The sequence below is a fragment of the Glossina fuscipes genome, unplaced genomic scaffold, assembly GCF_014805625.2.
Source record: "Glossina fuscipes isolate IAEA_lab_2018 unplaced genomic scaffold, Yale_Gfus_2 2, whole genome shotgun sequence".
Taxonomy (NCBI): Eukaryota; Metazoa; Arthropoda; class Insecta; order Diptera; family Glossinidae; genus Glossina; species Glossina fuscipes.
In genome coordinates this window covers 25,204,127-25,223,658 of record NW_023998416.1, presented here as the reverse complement: position 1 = coordinate 25,223,658, position 19,532 = coordinate 25,204,127, and the positions used below count along the sequence as shown (strand labels likewise).

Below are 19,532 nucleotides of genomic sequence, written 5' to 3'. Positions count from 1 at the left end.
CAATGGGTGGTATACAGATTAGAAATAAAAACACCTGTAGAATCAATGGGTGGTATACAGATTAGAAATAAAAACACCTGTAGAATCAATAAGTGGTATACAGATTAGACATAAAAATACCTGTAGAATCAATGGATGGTATACAGATTGCAATGGGTGGCATACAGATTAGAAATAAATACACCTGTAGAATCAATGGGTGGTATACAGATTAGAAATAAAAACACCTGTAGAATCAATAAACGGTATACAGATTAGGCATAAAAATACCTGTATGAATGTTAACTATTTATTTTGTTCTATCTAAACAAATATACAATAACACCAATACGGTTTTGCGCTGCAGTACCTGAATCCTTATTGTTTTTTATTTAGAGACATATGGTCATCAGTTTTGAAATTAGGGAAAAATATACAAATTTATTCTCATATCACTCGGGCGGCCATAAAATTTCATCACGAATGCCTTAAAGCGCAAAAGAGGTATTGAGAGACGTTAAGTGATTCCTGCTTCCGATAATCGCCTTATAATTAGAGCAAAGCGAGATCCCTTGGAGTCTCCTGGAGCAATTCCAATGAAATAGGGAATGTTGTGTCATCGCGAACTGTTGCGCTATCTCAATTGATTTCAATAAAAATGATCAGTCTCAGCAAGACTTTGAAATAATTTTTGAAATTAATTTTAATTCGTTTATTCTCAATACAAAAATTCAACTTAAGAATCTACGATGGTTAAAAAAATTTGTTACATAAATTATAAATACAAATTTGTTCAAGCCTGGCACTTATACATTTACACGCTTACAAGACGCTTATAAAATTGAAAATAAAATAAAAAAATAATAAAAATAAAGAAAGTTAATAACTGTATTGACTGACTTATTATTATTATTATTATTATTATTATTATTATGGGTCCGCAAAGTCTCATTCCCTATCTTCATGGAATTATGTGACGTTTCGGTAACAGATTCAATTCTGTTTCATAATTTATATCTTGCGGATCTTTTCGGGGTATTTTGTTCTCTACTGAACGGAAAATATTGTGTAGCTCGTCCAAGGATTCACCTAAGCCAGTTTTAATATTGTTAAATTCTTGAGAAATAAGCGATAATTTGCCTAATAAATAATTCAAATTTGATTCCATATCCAGCATGCGACCTTTGATGTCCTCAACCTTGATACCCATTGCATTGACGCTGTCGTATGTGCTATTTACAGATGCTTCATTGCGGGCATCGACCGTTTTCAAGAGATCTCTTGTCGCCATCAATTCTTCATGCATTATAGAGATTTGATGCCAAACTTGTGTGATTTCGGATTCGATAAGTGAACTAAAATTTTGCATCGCTTCTATTTGATTATTAATCATTGTCTCATCAACATTATCGAAACGTTTTTCCATTAATGCAATAATTTCGTTACGATGCTTTTCCAAGAAATCGCCGATCTTTTGCACAATCTGAATCGTACCAAATTCAACTTTACGTTGTGTATCCAAAACATATTCAGAATTAGTCATTAATATGTTATTGAACTTATTAAATATTTCCAAGCCCTCATTAAATTTACTATAACTATTATTCATTTCGTTGTAGAATTCTTGTAGGACATTTGCCGAATCCGCGACACTATCTTGTACGGTATTCAAGTTACCGCTTAAAGTTCGCTCTGTCTCTTTAATAATATCTGCCGTTTCAGAAAACGCTAAAAATCGAAAATGGGTTCTTTATCAAGAAATTGTTTTTGAAAATATCTCGCGATATTACCTTTTTCATTAGCATTCTTAACGTCATTTTTAGCATATTCTAAGGCATGCAAAGTTTCATTGTTTAGACTTTCTATGAATTTCATAAGATTCATCTTTTCAGCAGTTTCTATAAGAAATAAAATAAAATGTATTTGACTTTCTCAAAACTCTTGGAAAATTCGTATACAATTTACTTACCTTCGTCATGAGCTTTCCGAATCTCATTTTTAGTATGTTCTAAGGCATGTAAAGTTTCATTGTTTAACGTCTCTATGAATTGTTTATCTGTTAAGGAGAGACCTTCTGGTTGTCGGGGCATTTCTTTTAATTCCGTTATGCCGGTATTAACTTCGTCCAAAATTTTGAAAACTTTATTTTCAAATTCAGTATTATTCAAAGGTTCTAAAATCAATGGTGGCGGCGGTGTCATTACACTGTAGCTTATTAAACGATCTTCAATTTTCGAAAGCATCTCTTGTGTAGCAGGACTACTTTTAAAGGCCACCTCGGTTTGCTCCATCATACTTCGCGTAATGTCCAATAAGTTAGCGATGCCCAATGATAAATCTTTCATTTCGCCCATCATTTGTCTATTAATATCCTCTTGTTGTTTAACGAACTCCGGTGGTATATTCGGTTCAGTGGGTTTTGGTTCTTGTAAGCTACTCATAGCTGGCATTGGTGGTCGTTTCATACATTCGTCATTATCTCGCATCCATTTAAAGATATGATCCAAAGCCTCACCCAATTTTTCCGTTTGAATATTGTATTTTTCCTCTTGCTGTACAATAAATTTTTATAATCCTCGGACTTAAATTTTTTTTTTTTTTTTTTTGGTATATATAACTTACTGCTATCAACATGGTTTCAATTTGACTAACTCTTTCGTCTAACCGCGCGAATATGCCATTGATAGGTTCCAAATTTTTTTGTCCCTTCTGTAAGGCAATCATACCTTTTTTCATGAGCTCACCTAAAGCCCGTTCACGATGCTCATGTCTTTCCAATTTATTATCCAATTGATTATAAGAATAAATCAAAGATTGTAACGTACCACGTATATCTTCGTAGCTGAAATAAAATGAACAAATTTCAAAAAAGAACATTATTAGGACATTTTTTTTTTTTGATCGTTTTCGTAGCCTGTCCGCTTGATATATAATTTTTACACTTTTTATACGCATCACCGAAGGATGAAGGGTATATTGATTTTGTTAAAACGCTTGCTTTCTGTCTGGGCATGGTCTGTGGTAAACATTCTCTTGATCGCGAACATACAGCAGTCGGTTTCAAGTTTGGAATAAGGATTGGAAGTTCTTGCCCGCAGGTTTTCATCGAAACTGAGCCAAATTGGTCGAAGGACACGAACGCAGCACAACATATTCTTGTATGGGTGGCCTTGTAGTGCTAGTACAACTGGACAAAAACGGGCACTGCTACTCAATATTAAAATTTCATTCTTTTATCAGGATATCTTTTGAAACATTTTAATGAAGTTTGATGCAAGGACGAGCGCTATTGAAAATGGCTCGGATCCGATATAACAACTTATCTTAAAAACTCGTTGTATGAACAACTGCTTTAAGCGAAGTGGTATAGGGTATTTAATGGTGGGCCGTGACCCATTACAATGCTTCTACATGTTTTATTCTAGAGCTTTCTAAAGCTGTGAAACATTTTTGTGCTTTCGCTTCATGTACATTAAAATCCATGGGCGAAAGATTACGTGGCCATCCAAAAAGTGGAGTAAATCGGATACAAGAGTGTGCAATAATGGCACGCGTAATGCCGACAATCGTAATGTACTGTAGACGATGGAAATATCGTTGGATCCACGGGAGTTAGGTTGCCAAGTAGGATTACTTTCAGTAACAATGCGACCAATGTCTTCTTACCTAACCACTGAGGGCGGACCTTCGAAGAGGAGACGTGCTGGTTGTGGTCTCTCCAAATGCGGGATCATTAAATAATTACAGATACAGATGCTTGCTTTACCCAAAAAGGAGGCTGTAGACCAAACTCAACCCTTTATGTCTGGTACTTCAGTTATGGTATAGGCGCTCTCAGTGATTTTCTTACATACTGCGGCGTATCGATAAACGTAAGTAAATTACCCTACGAACCTCTGGTTTTTGCCTGTTTAAGCCGTCAAGGCAGGTGCAGGCCTTAGATTTCAAAGTAGTCTGTTCTCGCATTATAGGAGCAAGTTAAGAAAGTAAGAAAATTCCGAATTTTTTACATCCACCACCTAAAGTTTCATTCTTAATAATATCTGGCGGGCGTTGCTTATTTTTGGATATAGGATCACCTATGGAGTACACGTGAAAAGTCTTATCGCAGTAGTCCATTGAAGTTGATTAAGCCAAGAGCTCAGGAAGCGCAGATTTTTTCTGTTTACATTGCATTGTAGGCGTTACCTTTGATCGATTCAATGCCCACTTTAGTGTAAGAACTTCTAAAATTTTTTTCTACCAAACTTGACATCGATATGTCATAAATTCTGCTAACGGGAGAATGTTGCACGTAAACCTATCGCAAATGGACAAACGTAAAGAAGGACACGATGATCGAGATTATATATTATAAGATCTCTGAAGCTTTCTGCTGGGGGTTGCAAAAATTAAAATGCTTTCATCCCTTGTAAAAAATGGTCCACATACGCTTTTGTCTAGTAGAACAAGCGAATATTAGCTGGAAGCCAAAGGCTTCCAAATGTTTGCGTAAGTAATTAGATCAATTCGATTTGTTTTTTTTTTTGTAATTTTCCAAAGCTATTCAAAATACATTTTTTTTTTTTTACTGTCAACATTGATTATGACTGCATATAGCAGCGTAGTTTAAAAAAAAAAACAAACAAACAAACAAGCATAGAAAGTGGAACTAAAAATAGATGGAAGAACAAACGCATCTATTCAAAGAGGATCTACTTTTTCAAAATATAATGAATGTTCTTAATGCATAAGAATGTTAAACTTTTTACCTCTAAACGCTTCATTTGCTTCTTGCATATTATTATTTATGCATATAAATAAGTATAAATATTTATTTATATATGTATGCGTAATATATACGACATAATCATTCATTGAAGATTGAAAAAAGTGAAGTGCATGTGTGCTTATAAAAATATATCAGCACTAAAGGCATGTATTACTTACTTATTTTTAAAATTTTGTGAAGTTAAAGAAAATTACTGTCAAAAGCAGATAATAATCTGTCCATGTATAAGTACTTGCAGTCTCCCACTTTCAAAACCATATAAAAAAAAAAAAAAAAAAAAGTATTAAAAAATAAATAAATAAATAAAAAAAATTGTATCCGCCTTGGATACCTGCAAGTAGGAATATCAATGACACCACACTTTCATACGTTGCTTCATTTGAACTGTTCCGATTCGTTCAGTTAAATTGTTTCCCTTATCTCATGCAAATGAATTGGAAAATCGAGCTAAATATTCTCATAAACTACGATGATTGCGATATTTTTCGTCTCGTTCATGTAATCCTAACCTATGGTAGCCATGAACGCAGGCTATTCGTCCGCTCACTTATTCGCCCTTAATTTCATCGAATACAGATAGTTTTTAGTCTATCCCCTTTTCGTAATCCGCCTATCTTTTCCTGTTTTCCTCCCTCTCTTCCTCTTAGTTTCCCCTTTCGCCCACATGTCTTGCCATCGGTTCGTCTTTACAGCCTAATGAATGTTCTTTCGGCATCTATTTGCGAATTTGACGGCCTATCCTAGAGCAAATTGAACTCATTTATTATTCGATTTCTTAATAATTCATCTGTTGTGGACATATTCGAGGGGGGATTAAATTCGTTTTTCAAATCTCATTTCTGTTCCAGAAAAAAAAAAAATTCCTTTCAAATTTTCTTAAAGACCTAGAAATGATCGATAATTTCTGTTTGTTACGAATTTCATGAGGAAATTACAATACTTACTCATCAATGGTTTCCATAAGAAATAAGAAAACCCCTTTACAATATTTATCTTCTCCATAATGCACACTCTTAATGCATACAAATATATATTACATTAGCCTTCTAAATGCCTCTGCGCAAAGCACTTATATCGATGTGTCTAATATGATCGCTTTGCTGCCCTTTTAATACTCAAGCGATTAAAGGCGCTATTATATAATAAGACTTTACAACATGTAGCTGATGGTTTTTATTCTTTTGCTTTTAAAAAAAATTCTATCTTTAGTTAAATAAAAAATTTTTTATTGCTTAGACTGGCATCGTATGTACTCTTATGCGTGTGTTCTTCTTAGGGTATTTAATATTTTGTAGGGAGATGATTTGTCATTCCAAGAGTAAAAATTTGAAAATTTACTTTGGAACGAAGTTTCGCTACCCTTCGTGCTTTAATAAGGAATAGCGTCGGTTGATCGCGATTCTCGCTATTTTTGCATTGAAATTGTAAAACACTTTGATAAGATTTACAAAAAATATTTGAATTTGAAATAAAAAACAATTGAAAACATTATAGGCGAGCATACCCTATCATCAGATACCCTATACCGCTTCACCTAGTACAATTATTCATTCACTTTGAAACATTGCACATTGCGTTTTGCAAAAGCGTACTTTTCATAAAAGTCCGTCCATCCACCCATTGGCGAATGCACATAAAATCAAATGGCGTGATCAAAATTTCGCAAACTTAATTTACTTCCCAAAAATTACATCATTTTCCAGTTTCCATCGAAGCGCTTCCTTGCTTGTTTATATAAGCTAGCGTCTAAAATATCGAGCTATGTAATCCAAATTCCCTAGCGGGAATTTTTTTGCTAAACTGCCACTATGAATCAACAATTTTCTTTATGAAGCTTTTTTGACATATAAGCCAAAAATTCCACCAACTGAAACAAAAAAATTTTTCATATTCAATTTAGAATGTTGAAGTACGCGAGTTTTGTTGAAAAATTTTGAAAATTTAATATTTTTTTTCGTATAACAATTTTTCGGTACAAGGTGGAAAGTTGGCCGATCCAAATCACTGCCTATAGCGTTCATACTTGGATCAAAGCACTTTAGTGAACCAAATTTCATCAAAATATCTGAAAATTTGCGAGTTGTCGGTTAAATACAAAAATAAAAACAAGACAGCGAAGGGGACAGACGGACGGACAAGCTTAAATCGATTCAGAAGTAATTCTGAATCTTAAGCAGGGCTCCAAACTTTTAATTTTCACGTCGTCTGAATAAATCGCTTTACCTTTCAAAGCATTAATTGTTTTATGGTGGAATGCTTTTGAGTCTTTCTTACTATGGCTGGGAAATACGGGTAATGATAACAATGAAATTCGTTAGCTCATTACCCGGAATAAAATTGGCCTCTTTACTTCAATTATTTTAAAAAATCAATCACATTTTCGCAGAAATAATTCGAAATTTTTCAAACAACCCAATATAACCCACATAAGCAAAGAAAAATTTGTTGTAAAAGCAGATAGCCTAAGAACTGTGAATAAATAAGGAAACCTCATAGAGTATTGCATACTGCCTTCACCAACAATGGTTATAAAAAAGTAAGTGAGCCTTTGCTCACAAAGATTGCGAAAAAGCAAGAATTGCAAACTTTGCAATCGACTCAGTTGACTTGTGATTGTAAAAGCGAACTATGCTTAAGTGAATCATACTCAATGTCCCAAGTATTTAGATCATAAGTAAAAGAGTAAGAGTTGTATACGCATAAATTTGTTCTTTTTATAAGTTTTCCTTTTCTTTTTTTTATTTTTGTTTTTTATTACGCAGGGCATTCGCATTTTAATTGACGCTGCGTGGAAAGCAAATAGACGCATAGGGTCATCAAAAAGGGTTTTTCGTTTTTCTTTTTAATTTACAATAAACACTAAACGAAACCACCATGAGTTTTCTCTTACTTTAGATATGGGTTTATAGCATTTGAACTTGGATGACTGTGAACATCCGTGAAAATTCAAACCGGGAAAATAATCTTTTGCCATTTTTTTACATAAATTTGGTCTTATTTCACTAATTGTACGAATAATCTTGGTCAATTAGATCATTGAGAATTTGTGGTGTAATGGAGTAAAACAACAACAACTACAGTACTACTTAAAGTATCAAGTCCAATAGGGTTATATCGCATGATATTCGCGGCAAGCTCACGTAGGTATTTTTTGAGATCGCATTGTTATTACACTTTGGTGGTGCCACGAGATATATCCATGTTGCACATATACATATTGTATGCACATATCACACAATCATCTCCTTTGCGCCACAAAAAATCAGTTATCATATTTCTGTAGCGTTCTCCACTGAAGATAACTGCAATGGCTTCAAACTTCGCCCTAAAGTTAATTTTTGTAAATGTAAAAGTCCCGCAGGAATGTCAGGTCTGCCTTCTTCACACCAAAGGACCAATAATCCGTATTTGTGAAACCATTTAATCAAATCTGATCTTCATCCCGCTTCTTCATCAATTAGAATCTTATGAAACACTCATGCTTTCAATTGATCAAAAGTCTCTCGAAAAGGGGTTCCTGCAGCTAAAATCTACTTTCAGGGCAATCATTAGCTTGTCTCACGAAACGTAATCCTGTATTTACTGTTTATGTACACTATATAACTATATATGCATGGCATGGTCCACAAACAATGGCATGGTCTAAACAATATATTGAAAAACAAGTAAAACAGTATGATGGGACATGGCCCACCATTAAATACAGTATATTTCTCGCTTAATATAGTCTACTCATATAACGACTTTTCAAGAGAAGATATTATATGGTCAGTGGTCCGATTGAATACATTCCCAATAAAGTTGGTTCGTGGGCTATAATACCAAATTTCACCAGAATATCTTAAAAATTGTGGCTTACAGGTCGCCCAAGGACGGACAAGCTTACATCGTTTCGGATAGAAATGATTGCAAATCTTAATCAGAAAAGAGTTGCGTTTGCGTTTACTTTCGGAACCACCAAAATGGATGACCCCACATACATACATGTATTATGCTAGAGTATAATTTGATATTTGTAATGGCATTGGCTCTGTTTACAATTCTTTAAAAATAAAAATGAAAACAGAATCGAATATGCCAGACAACGAACTCTTCCCCAATAGCAACATTGAATAATTTAAATTTTCAATTAATTTTTTATCTATCCCGTTTTTCTCATTTTTTCTTAAGTTTATGGAAAATTATTTCCATATATAATTTTTTTTCTTTTTGAAAAATAAAAAACTGTTTCAAAATTCATTCATAATCCATAATTATTATTAATATTGCGTATGATTGCATGCAGGCATGCATGTGTAAGGTTAAATTACTTACGTTACCGCACAAGTTCTTAAATCGATTAGACTTGAACCAATTAAAATGAAAAGTACCAAAGCAGCGCAACGGTCCATTTTTCAATCGATTGTTAGCAAAAGACTCGAGAGCGAACAACAGTAAGTAATCTATAGTTATTGGCCGTTGTTTTGACTTGAAGGAAACATCAATATTTTTAAATTACAATAGTCTGCAATGAAATAAAGATAAAAAAAAAAAAAAAAATGAAAATGTTTTTCTAAATAAATTTTTGGTTCTTCTTTCTTTCATCTATTTTTTTTTTTTTTTATTTTTTTAAACAAAATAATTTTTTTTTTTTTTTTTTTTGCTAAAACTCTTTTAAATTAAACCGATCACTTTATAAATAAATTAAAAAAAAAAAACACAAACACACACAGAGTGCATTTTTATTTTAAATGCAAACATAGATCTTAGAGCAAGCAGCACAAACGCAGTCAATAATTATAACAAAATCTAGTTCACTTGAAAGACATTAAAATTTAAATTTAGTTTCAATTTCTATATAATGCAATTGGCATCGTTATGTGTTTGAAAAATTTGATCATTTTTATTTTGTATCCGCCAACAAAGCCTTTTTGGCGCCTATTATGACTAAGAGCGACTAAGAAATCGTTTACAGAAATCTCAAGTAAAAAATCTCTCCCTTTGGGCAAAGGACTAAGAGAAATTATACGAAATTAGGGAGAAGTGATCTAGGATCCAATAAAAATAAAATATATATATATATATATATAAGAAAAATTATATGAAATTAGGGACAAGTGATATATGGTGCAATAAAAAAAAAAATATATATATATATATATATATATATAAATTAAACATAAAACTAGCAATTTAATCACAAAAACCATAATAATCATAATTCAATTAATTTGTAAAATAAAAAAAAAACAATTTTAATTATTATTCTTATTATAATTAATTTAGCCAGAGAAATGAATTCAAAGACTAAATTCTTGAAGAACTTGCATCTAAGGCTAGCGGCTTTATTCAAAACTCTACCGCATTTGAGATTCGAACCAGCGATCACTGAGTTGTTAATCAAGAAGCTTAGCTTACTCGTCCGCTCACGATAGATAAAAAAAACAAAAATTTAAAAAATGAAATAGTCGGACAAGGCTGATTATTAGATACCTTACACGTCCTCGCTTAATTCATAATGCAGCACAAAGTATTCATTGCTTTTAGGTAAATGCATTATTTTCATGAAAGCCGTCATCTTGGCCTTGGCGGTTTAAATTTAGAAAACTTAATTTACTTTTAAAAGATTTTATTTTTTAGAGATATTACTCATAGCAAACCACAAATTATGTCTTTATCACCCTGAGAAACCCTACAAATATGGTGCGATATAGGAAATAGATATATATGATCCAAATTGTCAATGGTTGATTTACTTACAGTACAAGCATTAAATATTAGCTGGATTTTATTTTTTTATTTATATTGGTCGACCCACGCAACAGAAAGTCGTTTTTGCATTTTTATTGAGGGCTCGAGCGGAAAAAAAAACTTAATTAAGCATAGACTCATCATTCTCACCCATAAGAAAATAGATTCGTTTGGGTAGGCAGACGATAGTCTTTGTTTGTTTGTTGGCACCAGAAGGATGCTGTCTAATATGAGTGCTTAAAGCCTGACGAAATTTTTAATACGAAATGCTATTAAGAACAATCCGGCCGTTCGTTAATACCAAAAATATACGTTACAAGGTCATTCTTTTTCAGGACAATGCTAGCTATGCTATATAGCAGAATTGCCTCGTATCGCTTTGAAAGCACTTGACTGCAAAGTATTGGTCAATGAGGTTTAATCATAAACTCCCGGTTGCCGCTTGTTTGCATCAATAAATCATGCACATGTTGCGGAACGGTTTAGTTCGTTAAGAGAAAGAATTGAAAGAGTTGTTCGATAATCAATCAATCACTAATTATTGTTCTTCTAAATTTAATCAATGCATTTTTCCGCATTTTGCCTATATGTATACGCCTATGAGTGTTCATGTTCAGAGGCACATCACATTACCATAAAAGAAATGAAAAAACTTCACTTCAAATAAGGATCGTAAGTATCAAGTGTTATTAAAAGACATTGAAAAATAAGGCTTTTACTAAGCGTTCCATTTAGTTTGTTAAACTTCCTAAGCATGGTCTGTTATTACAATTTCCATTGATCACAAAAAATTATCAATGAAACATTGCATCTCTAAAGCACAATTCTTGCTAAAAAAAAAATCGATGAAAATGTAAAAAACATGAGTATTCCACTGCAAGATTATTATATAAATAATGTAATCGGTTTAAGGTTTCCATAACATGCAACACGTGAGAGCTATGATCACCACACCTTTGTTGACTGAAAATAGGATCATTTTTCTAAATTTATTTGCAAACAACTTAAAACATTATAATCGGTCAGGGTCGACCATTGAACTTTCTAAAAATCTCTCTTCAATACAATTCTTCTTCTAGGTTCATTATAAAATGCGAACGACCAGCCTTGTGTTTCCTTACATGGGAAGGGGACCAAAAGGTAATAGTAATGCGATTCACATTAAAATAAATTTTTTACTAAATTTAATTTTTTTTTGGTTGAAAAACTTTTTATTTTTTCCATATATTTGTCATGAAATGCATGTAGGTGGATCGGAGTCCCAAATTACTTCTGTCAATTTTCTGTCAATTTTCATCATAAGGTACTGAAAATGAATTTTATTACTACAGAAAGGATAATTTTTTGTAAGAATTTTTATAAGGGAATATGCTCCAAAAATGGATTCATTGTATACATATTGTGTACATATTACTATTTATACACTACAGCACTTCTGGTACAAGTGTGTATGGGTATGCAACACCCAGAAACACTTTAGATAGTTCCTCTTCTCACTATACCGATCAGAATCACTTTCTGAATCGATTTAAACTTGTCCGTCCGTCTGTCCGTTCATCCTGCTTTCTAATGTTCACCGTAGAGATCGCAACTTTTAAAATATATTCATGAAAGTTCCTACACCGACGTGTTTACGCCCAAGGACAAACGCTATTGAAAATAACTCGGTTCGGACCACTTTTTCAGTCACTTTCCATATAACACATAATTAACAAAACGTACCAATTTAGGTCATAAGATCGATTCCCATATGAAATTTTTTTGCAAGAAATCATTTTTATAAAAGTAAAAATTCGAATTTTTTCAATTCTGAAATTTGTTTTCCAATAGATAAAGTAATGGAAGGCATTTAACGCTCGCTCTTTCCCGGCTATATTATGTTTGTTTATTTTATGCGAAAGGGCTGAACGGGCTGATTTAAATTTCGAAAATAATAATAAACATTGAGAAGAACTATTAAACAGCCTACCATATGCGATTATATGTTTGCATTTCAATTTTTATATAAATATATATATTTATGTATATATATACATGTTGCCATGACTGCCTTTGTGCGCTCATTTGTATGCCTATTATCCAGCACTCAAGCATTTCGCCTTAGGTAAATATCCTCTTTATTTTGCTATTGTTTCAAGAAATCTATTAAACCTATATATATATATATATATATACGGATGTGCGTACACATAAACGTTATACTATATATTGATCTGTCTACAAATCTTTTGTGTTTACATAAGATTTAAGTTGGCGGCTGATTGAATGAGGAAATTTATGAGTTTTATTTTCGCTTTTTTCTCTTTCCTTGTTTTAATTGTTGAAAAATTTTATTAAATATTAATACGCGCACATGCACATATAAACAAAAATGTTTATTTTTCCATCGTTTCTAGCATTTTTCTCATTTGTTTTTGTTTTCTTTTCGTCGCTTTTTTCTAGTGAAAATAAGCAGAAGGTAAGAAAGGTAGGTATTAAAGCAATAGCCATGAGTTTTATAGATTTTCATTTGATATGATCGTTATATAATTTTTTAAATAACATATTCTAATAGCAAAAGGTTAACATTAAAAAACTGAATTGCATTGAAAGATTATTTGAATTATTATCCCCTTATGGAAATATTTTCACGCAAAGTCGACTTTAATATTCTAACCGATAGAGACCACTTTTGCGACATACTTCAGTTGAAAATATAGTACAGATCGCATTTGCCCAAAATTGAATTGCTTTTTAAGGCTGCTTATATATTTTAACTGTATTGGGAACTAATTCGATTCATTCGCGGCCCACCATATATATATCTTGCACTACTTCGCTTCATACAGTTATTCATAGGACGACTTTTCGAAATAAGGTGTTATACGGGAAGTTGCTGTGGCTCAATCCGGACCATAGTCAATAGCGTTCTTCCTTGGGCCAGGACATGTAGGCACAACACATTTCATCAAAATATCTCACAATCTGCGAACTTTTGGTTGAAAACAAGAAAAAAAAGGACAGACAGATAGACAGACACCCAGACAAGCACAGGTCTGTCCCGAAGGTGATTCTGAATCGATCGGTAGAATAAAAGATGGGGCAAGTCCTTCTGACGATTGTATACATCCGCGCGAACTTAATATGACTTTGCACCACCAGTGATGTAGCATATAAATAGATTTGTCTCTCAAGAACCGTTTCTCATCTACCGTAAGATGGATATTTTCGTGATAAGCTTACGATTTTAGGCCAATTAATATCTACGCCTCTCCCCATTCGTTTGTCTATTGATGGAATGCTCGGACAGCCTCAACTACGCAACCCTGGAAACTTAATACAGATACGGGCATAGCTTGTCCATAATATATCCATAAAATTATTAGTCTAAACGTAAGAGCAAATATTATTATTTAGCAAAACGTCTAAACCAGGGTTGGGCAAATTTTTTCATCCATCTACAAACACGCCCTTAATAGTTAATAAATCTTCTCTTATACTAATTTAAATAGTTATATATAAGGTGGAACTTAAGAAAATATGGGCAACGATAAACGATAACCAGACAATTGTACAGACGAAATTTCGGAAATTCGCTAAAAACTTATTGCCTTTGATCAACTTACTACAACACCTTATTATCACTCATCCAAGGCGTTATAAATGATCTGATAGCATCCATGCAATTTTCTATAAATTCGTATCTTTACTGATAATTTCCCACAAAGCCATTGGCGTATGTTGAAGCCTTTTTCTGTCTACCGGGCAGCAATGATGTTCTTAGATTCTCTTTGCTATAGATTGACCTTGAAATTTTTTTTAAGCTAATGGCTATCCGCCCATTCTTCATCCATTTTCTATTTTTGGAGAGTTACAAATTCTTTTACAGCTGAATATTCATTGACCGTACTTGAGAGATATTCTTTGATAATGCCCCGATTCTTTTTTTAATAATTCTTGGGGTCTAAAAAATAAATCCAGGCGGCCCCAATTCCCTACCGTTATGAAATTTGAAAAAAGCCTTCTCCTGAAGTTCTTACAATTTATGAGAAATCTTATGTGGAGCAGAGTCCAAGAAATAGATCCATGTGGTTCAAATTTATTTCACTTGATTTTTATGTCAACTTGCTATCGTAAACGAATTTTCAATACAATTTACAATATTAACGAATAGACGGTTTTGGTATATAAGGGTCTACATATCCTGGTAATCCTTATATGCAGAGGTATCCAAAAAGTGGACCTACGTAGTCCAAACTCGGTAACGTTCATTTCTTTGTAGATTTACTATTGCGAATCAATTTTCATCATGAAATATTAAACTATGTGAGAGCGGGTTGAAGAAATTGCTTCAGCCGAACTAGATTTTTTATACTAAAATACTGTTACTCAGCCGATTTTATCAAAAAGTTTTAAAATTGCAAATTTATTTTGAAAAAACGTTATATGGGGAATGATCGAAAAAATGGATCAATCCGAAGCATTTTCAAGTCAGAGCGCGTCACTGTACCAAATGTCATTAACATATCTCAAAAATTGCGACTTATGGGTTGGACACAAAAATACATGGACCAACGGTCAGACAATCTTAGGCTCTGAATCGATCGGTATAATAATATGTGCACCTAAGTTAAGACATTCCGAGTATTACATACGACCGCACAGATTTTATATACCTTGTACAAACAAATGGTGCTAGGGCCTAATTAAACCATTGGCGTAGTTTCTGCAAAATCGTACATCTCTACATCTACAATTTAAGACTGCCAATGTGCAGCGATAAAGATCCCCGGTCAAGGAAGAAAGCGAACAAAGATCATGAAATTAGTTTTTCAATTTTTTGCAAAATAAAGTCTATTGTAAAAAATTCTTTTACCTATAAATATATGTTTATCTAGATATATATATAAGATAATGATCGATGAATTTGAATAAATACTTTTATCACACTGGGCAGATAATCAATTTTTAATTAAGACAGATTACAAGACCTAGAAATAGTTTGACTCGTTTTTGTCTGTACGCATCTATACTCATACGCTAAGAAAATTATCAATTTTTATTTGTTCTTTTGTACCCGCCATCAGAGCATACGTAATATTAAATAATATAAATTTGTTGATGCATTTGTAATGGCCAGAGCGGTAACATGAAGAAATTCAAATTAGAAGCAAGAAGCAGCAAAATCACGATTGTTTTTCTAAACAAAGTAAATTTTTTTAAAAAAAGTTTGATCTCATATATCAGTTAACAGACAGACATGGATTGGCGTACTGGGTTTGTACGACTAGGCAGTTTAAAATTTCAAAGCATAAGATAGGGCGCAATATCCGATAGTGAGGACATAAGAACAATGATTGATTGAGAGGAGTTACGTTCAACATGAAAATGTTATACTAAGTTTTTCTCTTTCTTCTTTCGATTACGTAAGAGATTTTCAATAAAATATTGAGATTGTAATCCAAGAAGAAATACCAGACATTTTCTCCTAAAGCCATGAAACGATTTCTTTTTTTTTCATTTTCATTTGGATTGTAATCTAAGTAGACGACCTATTTGTTTTCTCTTAAATTTGAGCCACGACCCAATTATTCTGAACTTTTGTGTTTTATATATATATATTTACTTAGAAATCAAGTGAGGGAGAAAAAATGACACTGGTCATCTTTCTTCCATCTTCAAAAGCTTCTACGAGCCAATTTAAATTTCAACTGCCAACTGCTGGCAGGTCCATAGTCAAAAGAAAAAAATGAACTTCTATCATATGAAAAAAAACAAAAAAAAAATCTCTCATACGTTGGGTATACGAAATTCGTTATAAGACAATTTGTGGACTGCATTTTTTTTTTTAATTTTTTTTTTTTTTTTAATCCATTATTGCGTGTAAAATACAAAGAAATGAAAATAATTCCTTTTTAACTTCGCCGCTAATACGTAATACTTGTTTGATTTGAGATGAATTTTTTTTCATTTAAAATACAAATATTTCATGGAAAGCTGCCACCAGAAAGCAATATTCAACACAAAAAATATGCAAAACATTCTTATTGAAGAAAAAAAAAAGAAAAACAAATAAATTGAAAAAGCAATTATCGCAAAAAAAAAAAATAAATAAATAAATAAATAAATACAAGTAAACATTATAAATAAAATATATATTAACTAAAATGGGTCAAAAGGTTGATAAATTGCATTTCCATTCAAAGAATAGAAAGGCAGCAAAAACAAATAGGATTTTTTTTCTTTTTTTTTTTTGCTATATATTCGAAATAGTCGTAACAAAAAAAGAAAAATATTCAATAGAAAATAAAATACAAGAGAATAAATAATAGATAAACTAGAAATATTAAGCTCAGAAAGTCCTCTATTATCAAACACGCATTCACGCACGCACGCACACACTTATAGATAACAAATTATTATTGTTATTATTATTATTATATATATTTTCTTTTGCTTTACTTACTTCAAAGCAAAGATCGTTATAGTGATTTTCTTGTTATTTTTTTTTTTTTCTTTTATTTTTTTATTTATTTATTTATTTATTTATTTTTTTTTAATTTATTTTTCGATTACTATTTCAATGGATAGTTTAACAAAAAGAAATTCTTTCTTTTTGAAATTTCAAATCAGTTCCTTTTGCACAATAATTACATATATATATATATATATATATATATGTGTAAACATATCTATGAAAAAAAACCTTTTAGTAACATTCAGTTACATTTTCAATGCGAAATTATTTTTCAAAAAAATTCTTAAATATTTCTAATTTCAAAAGCCACGACTTTACAGCACCAGTCAGAGTCAAGTAATACAACATTTTTCAGAAATTTCTCTGCTTTTAAAGATCCCGTCAAAGAGAATGAACGACGGAATCAAAGAGAACAAAATATGCAGAGTGTACGTTCATCTAGGAGCAAAGAGTGCGAATAAAGACGTACAAGAGTAAATGGTTTTTCTTTCTTTTCTCTCTTTTTTTTTTGTTACTGCAGTGCATATATATATACAAATATATAGATTTGGATTTCTTTAAATGAACGCATTGAAATACTTGAAGTACTTTGCAGTAATAAGCCTGTAATTAAATCCTCCTTAGAAAGTATTTAATTGTACTCGGTGGACACAATTTATCGCAATGAATATAAAAAGTCTGGCATATCAAATTCCATGCTAGGTGCAACTCTTTTTACACCCATCATCGAAGGGTGAGGGATCCTTTCGTTAAAACATTTGCAAAGCCCATCAATACAAATCCTCACACAAGGTATATATATTTTTGATCAGCATCAAACTCTGAATTGATTTAAACATCTGCGGATGACCGTCTATTGTAAACATTCTCTTGGCTACAAAAATTAAGCTATCAACTTCAATTCTGGCAGAAATATTGTAAGTTATTGCACGTAAGTTGGTATTGAACCCAATCGGTCGAAGCACATACCTACAATACTGCATAAACTGAGAACATCTCTGTCCTTCAAATGTAATAGAGAATTGTTTTTGTGCTCATTGCTCATAAACGTAGTAGAATCTGCACATATGTTCCATGGGCAATATTATAGTACCTGGTTAAAAAAAATGACCAAAATTAATCACGCCTTGCGAATATTATAATGTGCTAAGGTTTGATTTTATTTTGCAATACCTTTAAAATACGCGGAGGCAAGTGAATAAACCTTTGGGCAGTTTCGAACTCGAATTGCTCCTAGGTATGTCTGCCCATCTGTACATCTGCACATCTGCCCAACCGTGTAGTAAACATTCTTCTCGTTCGCGAAAATTAAGATATCACCTATAACCCCAACATATCAAAAGGCACACCTACAACGCCCACACATCTATGCAACAAAAACTGATATAAATTTCAACTATTATCTTGAAAATATGTGAAATCAACCGCACACGCCCAGTGTTGTGGTATGCGACAATTTAGTTTTTTTTTGCCTTTTCTTACGTCTTTTTTAATAGATTCGGTCGCGACCGAAAATAATTTTCTTACTTGTAGTTGAATTATTTGCCTTTGCATTACTTTAAATGTTTGTATTGAAATACTTGAAGCACTTTGCAGCGATGAGCCTGTAATTAAATCGTACTTAGAAAGTATTTAATTGTACACGGTTGACACATTGCATTAAAATGGACATAATATGTTTGCCATAAGGCACAATTGTTTTATTTGTATACTTGGACAAACCGAAAGCCACACAAATTAATGTTTAATAAAAAAAAAGAATACAATAGTGTATAAATAAAGCATTATTTGCGGAATGGTTACACTTTCCATGCTCGAGCTGTATCGCGATACGATCAACATACCAGATGCAACCTGAGAGTCCCATTGTAAAGTTAGTTTATTTTTATTCTACATTCAGAGTTGTCCCTACCGATTAACCGTGAACGAAGTATTGCGAAACATTCGCTATTCCCTTAACGGTGTCGCGTTGAATTGAAATTTTGTATAAAATTTGGTGACTTTATGGAATAAGCGCATATATAATCTCAATAATTTGTAAAAATGCCAACCATCTGAGAATATGTTTGAATACATTTGTTTACATTTTTCAATAAAAATTGCCTGAGAATCTGAAAATAAGCATGTAAAATTTGGTGACTTTAAAGAATAAGCATATATATTCTCAATAATTTGTATAGAAATTCTTTTTTACTTTCTTTACGTTTTTTTTGATTTTGTTAGCTTCCCTTTCCTTTCCTATCACTTCCTTTATTTTCTTTCCTTTCCTTGTCTTTTCGTTCCACTTCTTTCCTTTACTTTCCTTTACTTTTCTCTTCTTTTATTTTCGTTTGCTTTCTTTTCTTCTCTTTTCCTTTCTTTTTTCTTTCTTCATCTTTTTTTACTTTTCTTAGCTTCCCTTTCCTTCCCTATCACTTTCTTTTTGTTTTCTTTTCGTTTCCTTTCTTTTCTCTTTTCTTTTCTTTCCCTTTCTTTTTTTTTCTTTCCTTTTCTTTTCGTTTCTTCTATTTTCTTTTCTCTTCTTTTATTTATTTAAAGCAATCGTTAAACGTGAAAGATAGTTTGCGCTAAACATAAAGTTAAACGACTACGATG

General features: G+C 32.2%; 1 protein-coding gene across 1 annotated transcript; it reads right to left on the bottom strand.

Moving 5' to 3' along the window:
- Window positions 1-876: 876 nt before the first annotated feature.
- LOC119633844 lies at window positions 877-17,013 on the bottom strand. The gene is made up of 6 exons (XM_038027628.1): window positions 16,926-17,013; window positions 9,065-9,254; window positions 2,602-2,821; window positions 1,949-2,531; window positions 1,770-1,877; window positions 877-1,707 (listed from the first exon to the last, which is right to left on the bottom strand). The coding sequence occupies exons 2-6, from the start codon at window positions 9,139-9,141 to the stop codon at window positions 941-943; spliced, it is 1,755 nt and encodes a 584-aa protein (XP_037883556.1). The 5' UTR covers window positions 9,142-9,254; window positions 16,926-17,013; the 3' UTR covers window positions 877-940.
- Between the last annotated feature and the right edge of the window lie 2,519 nt (window positions 17,014-19,532).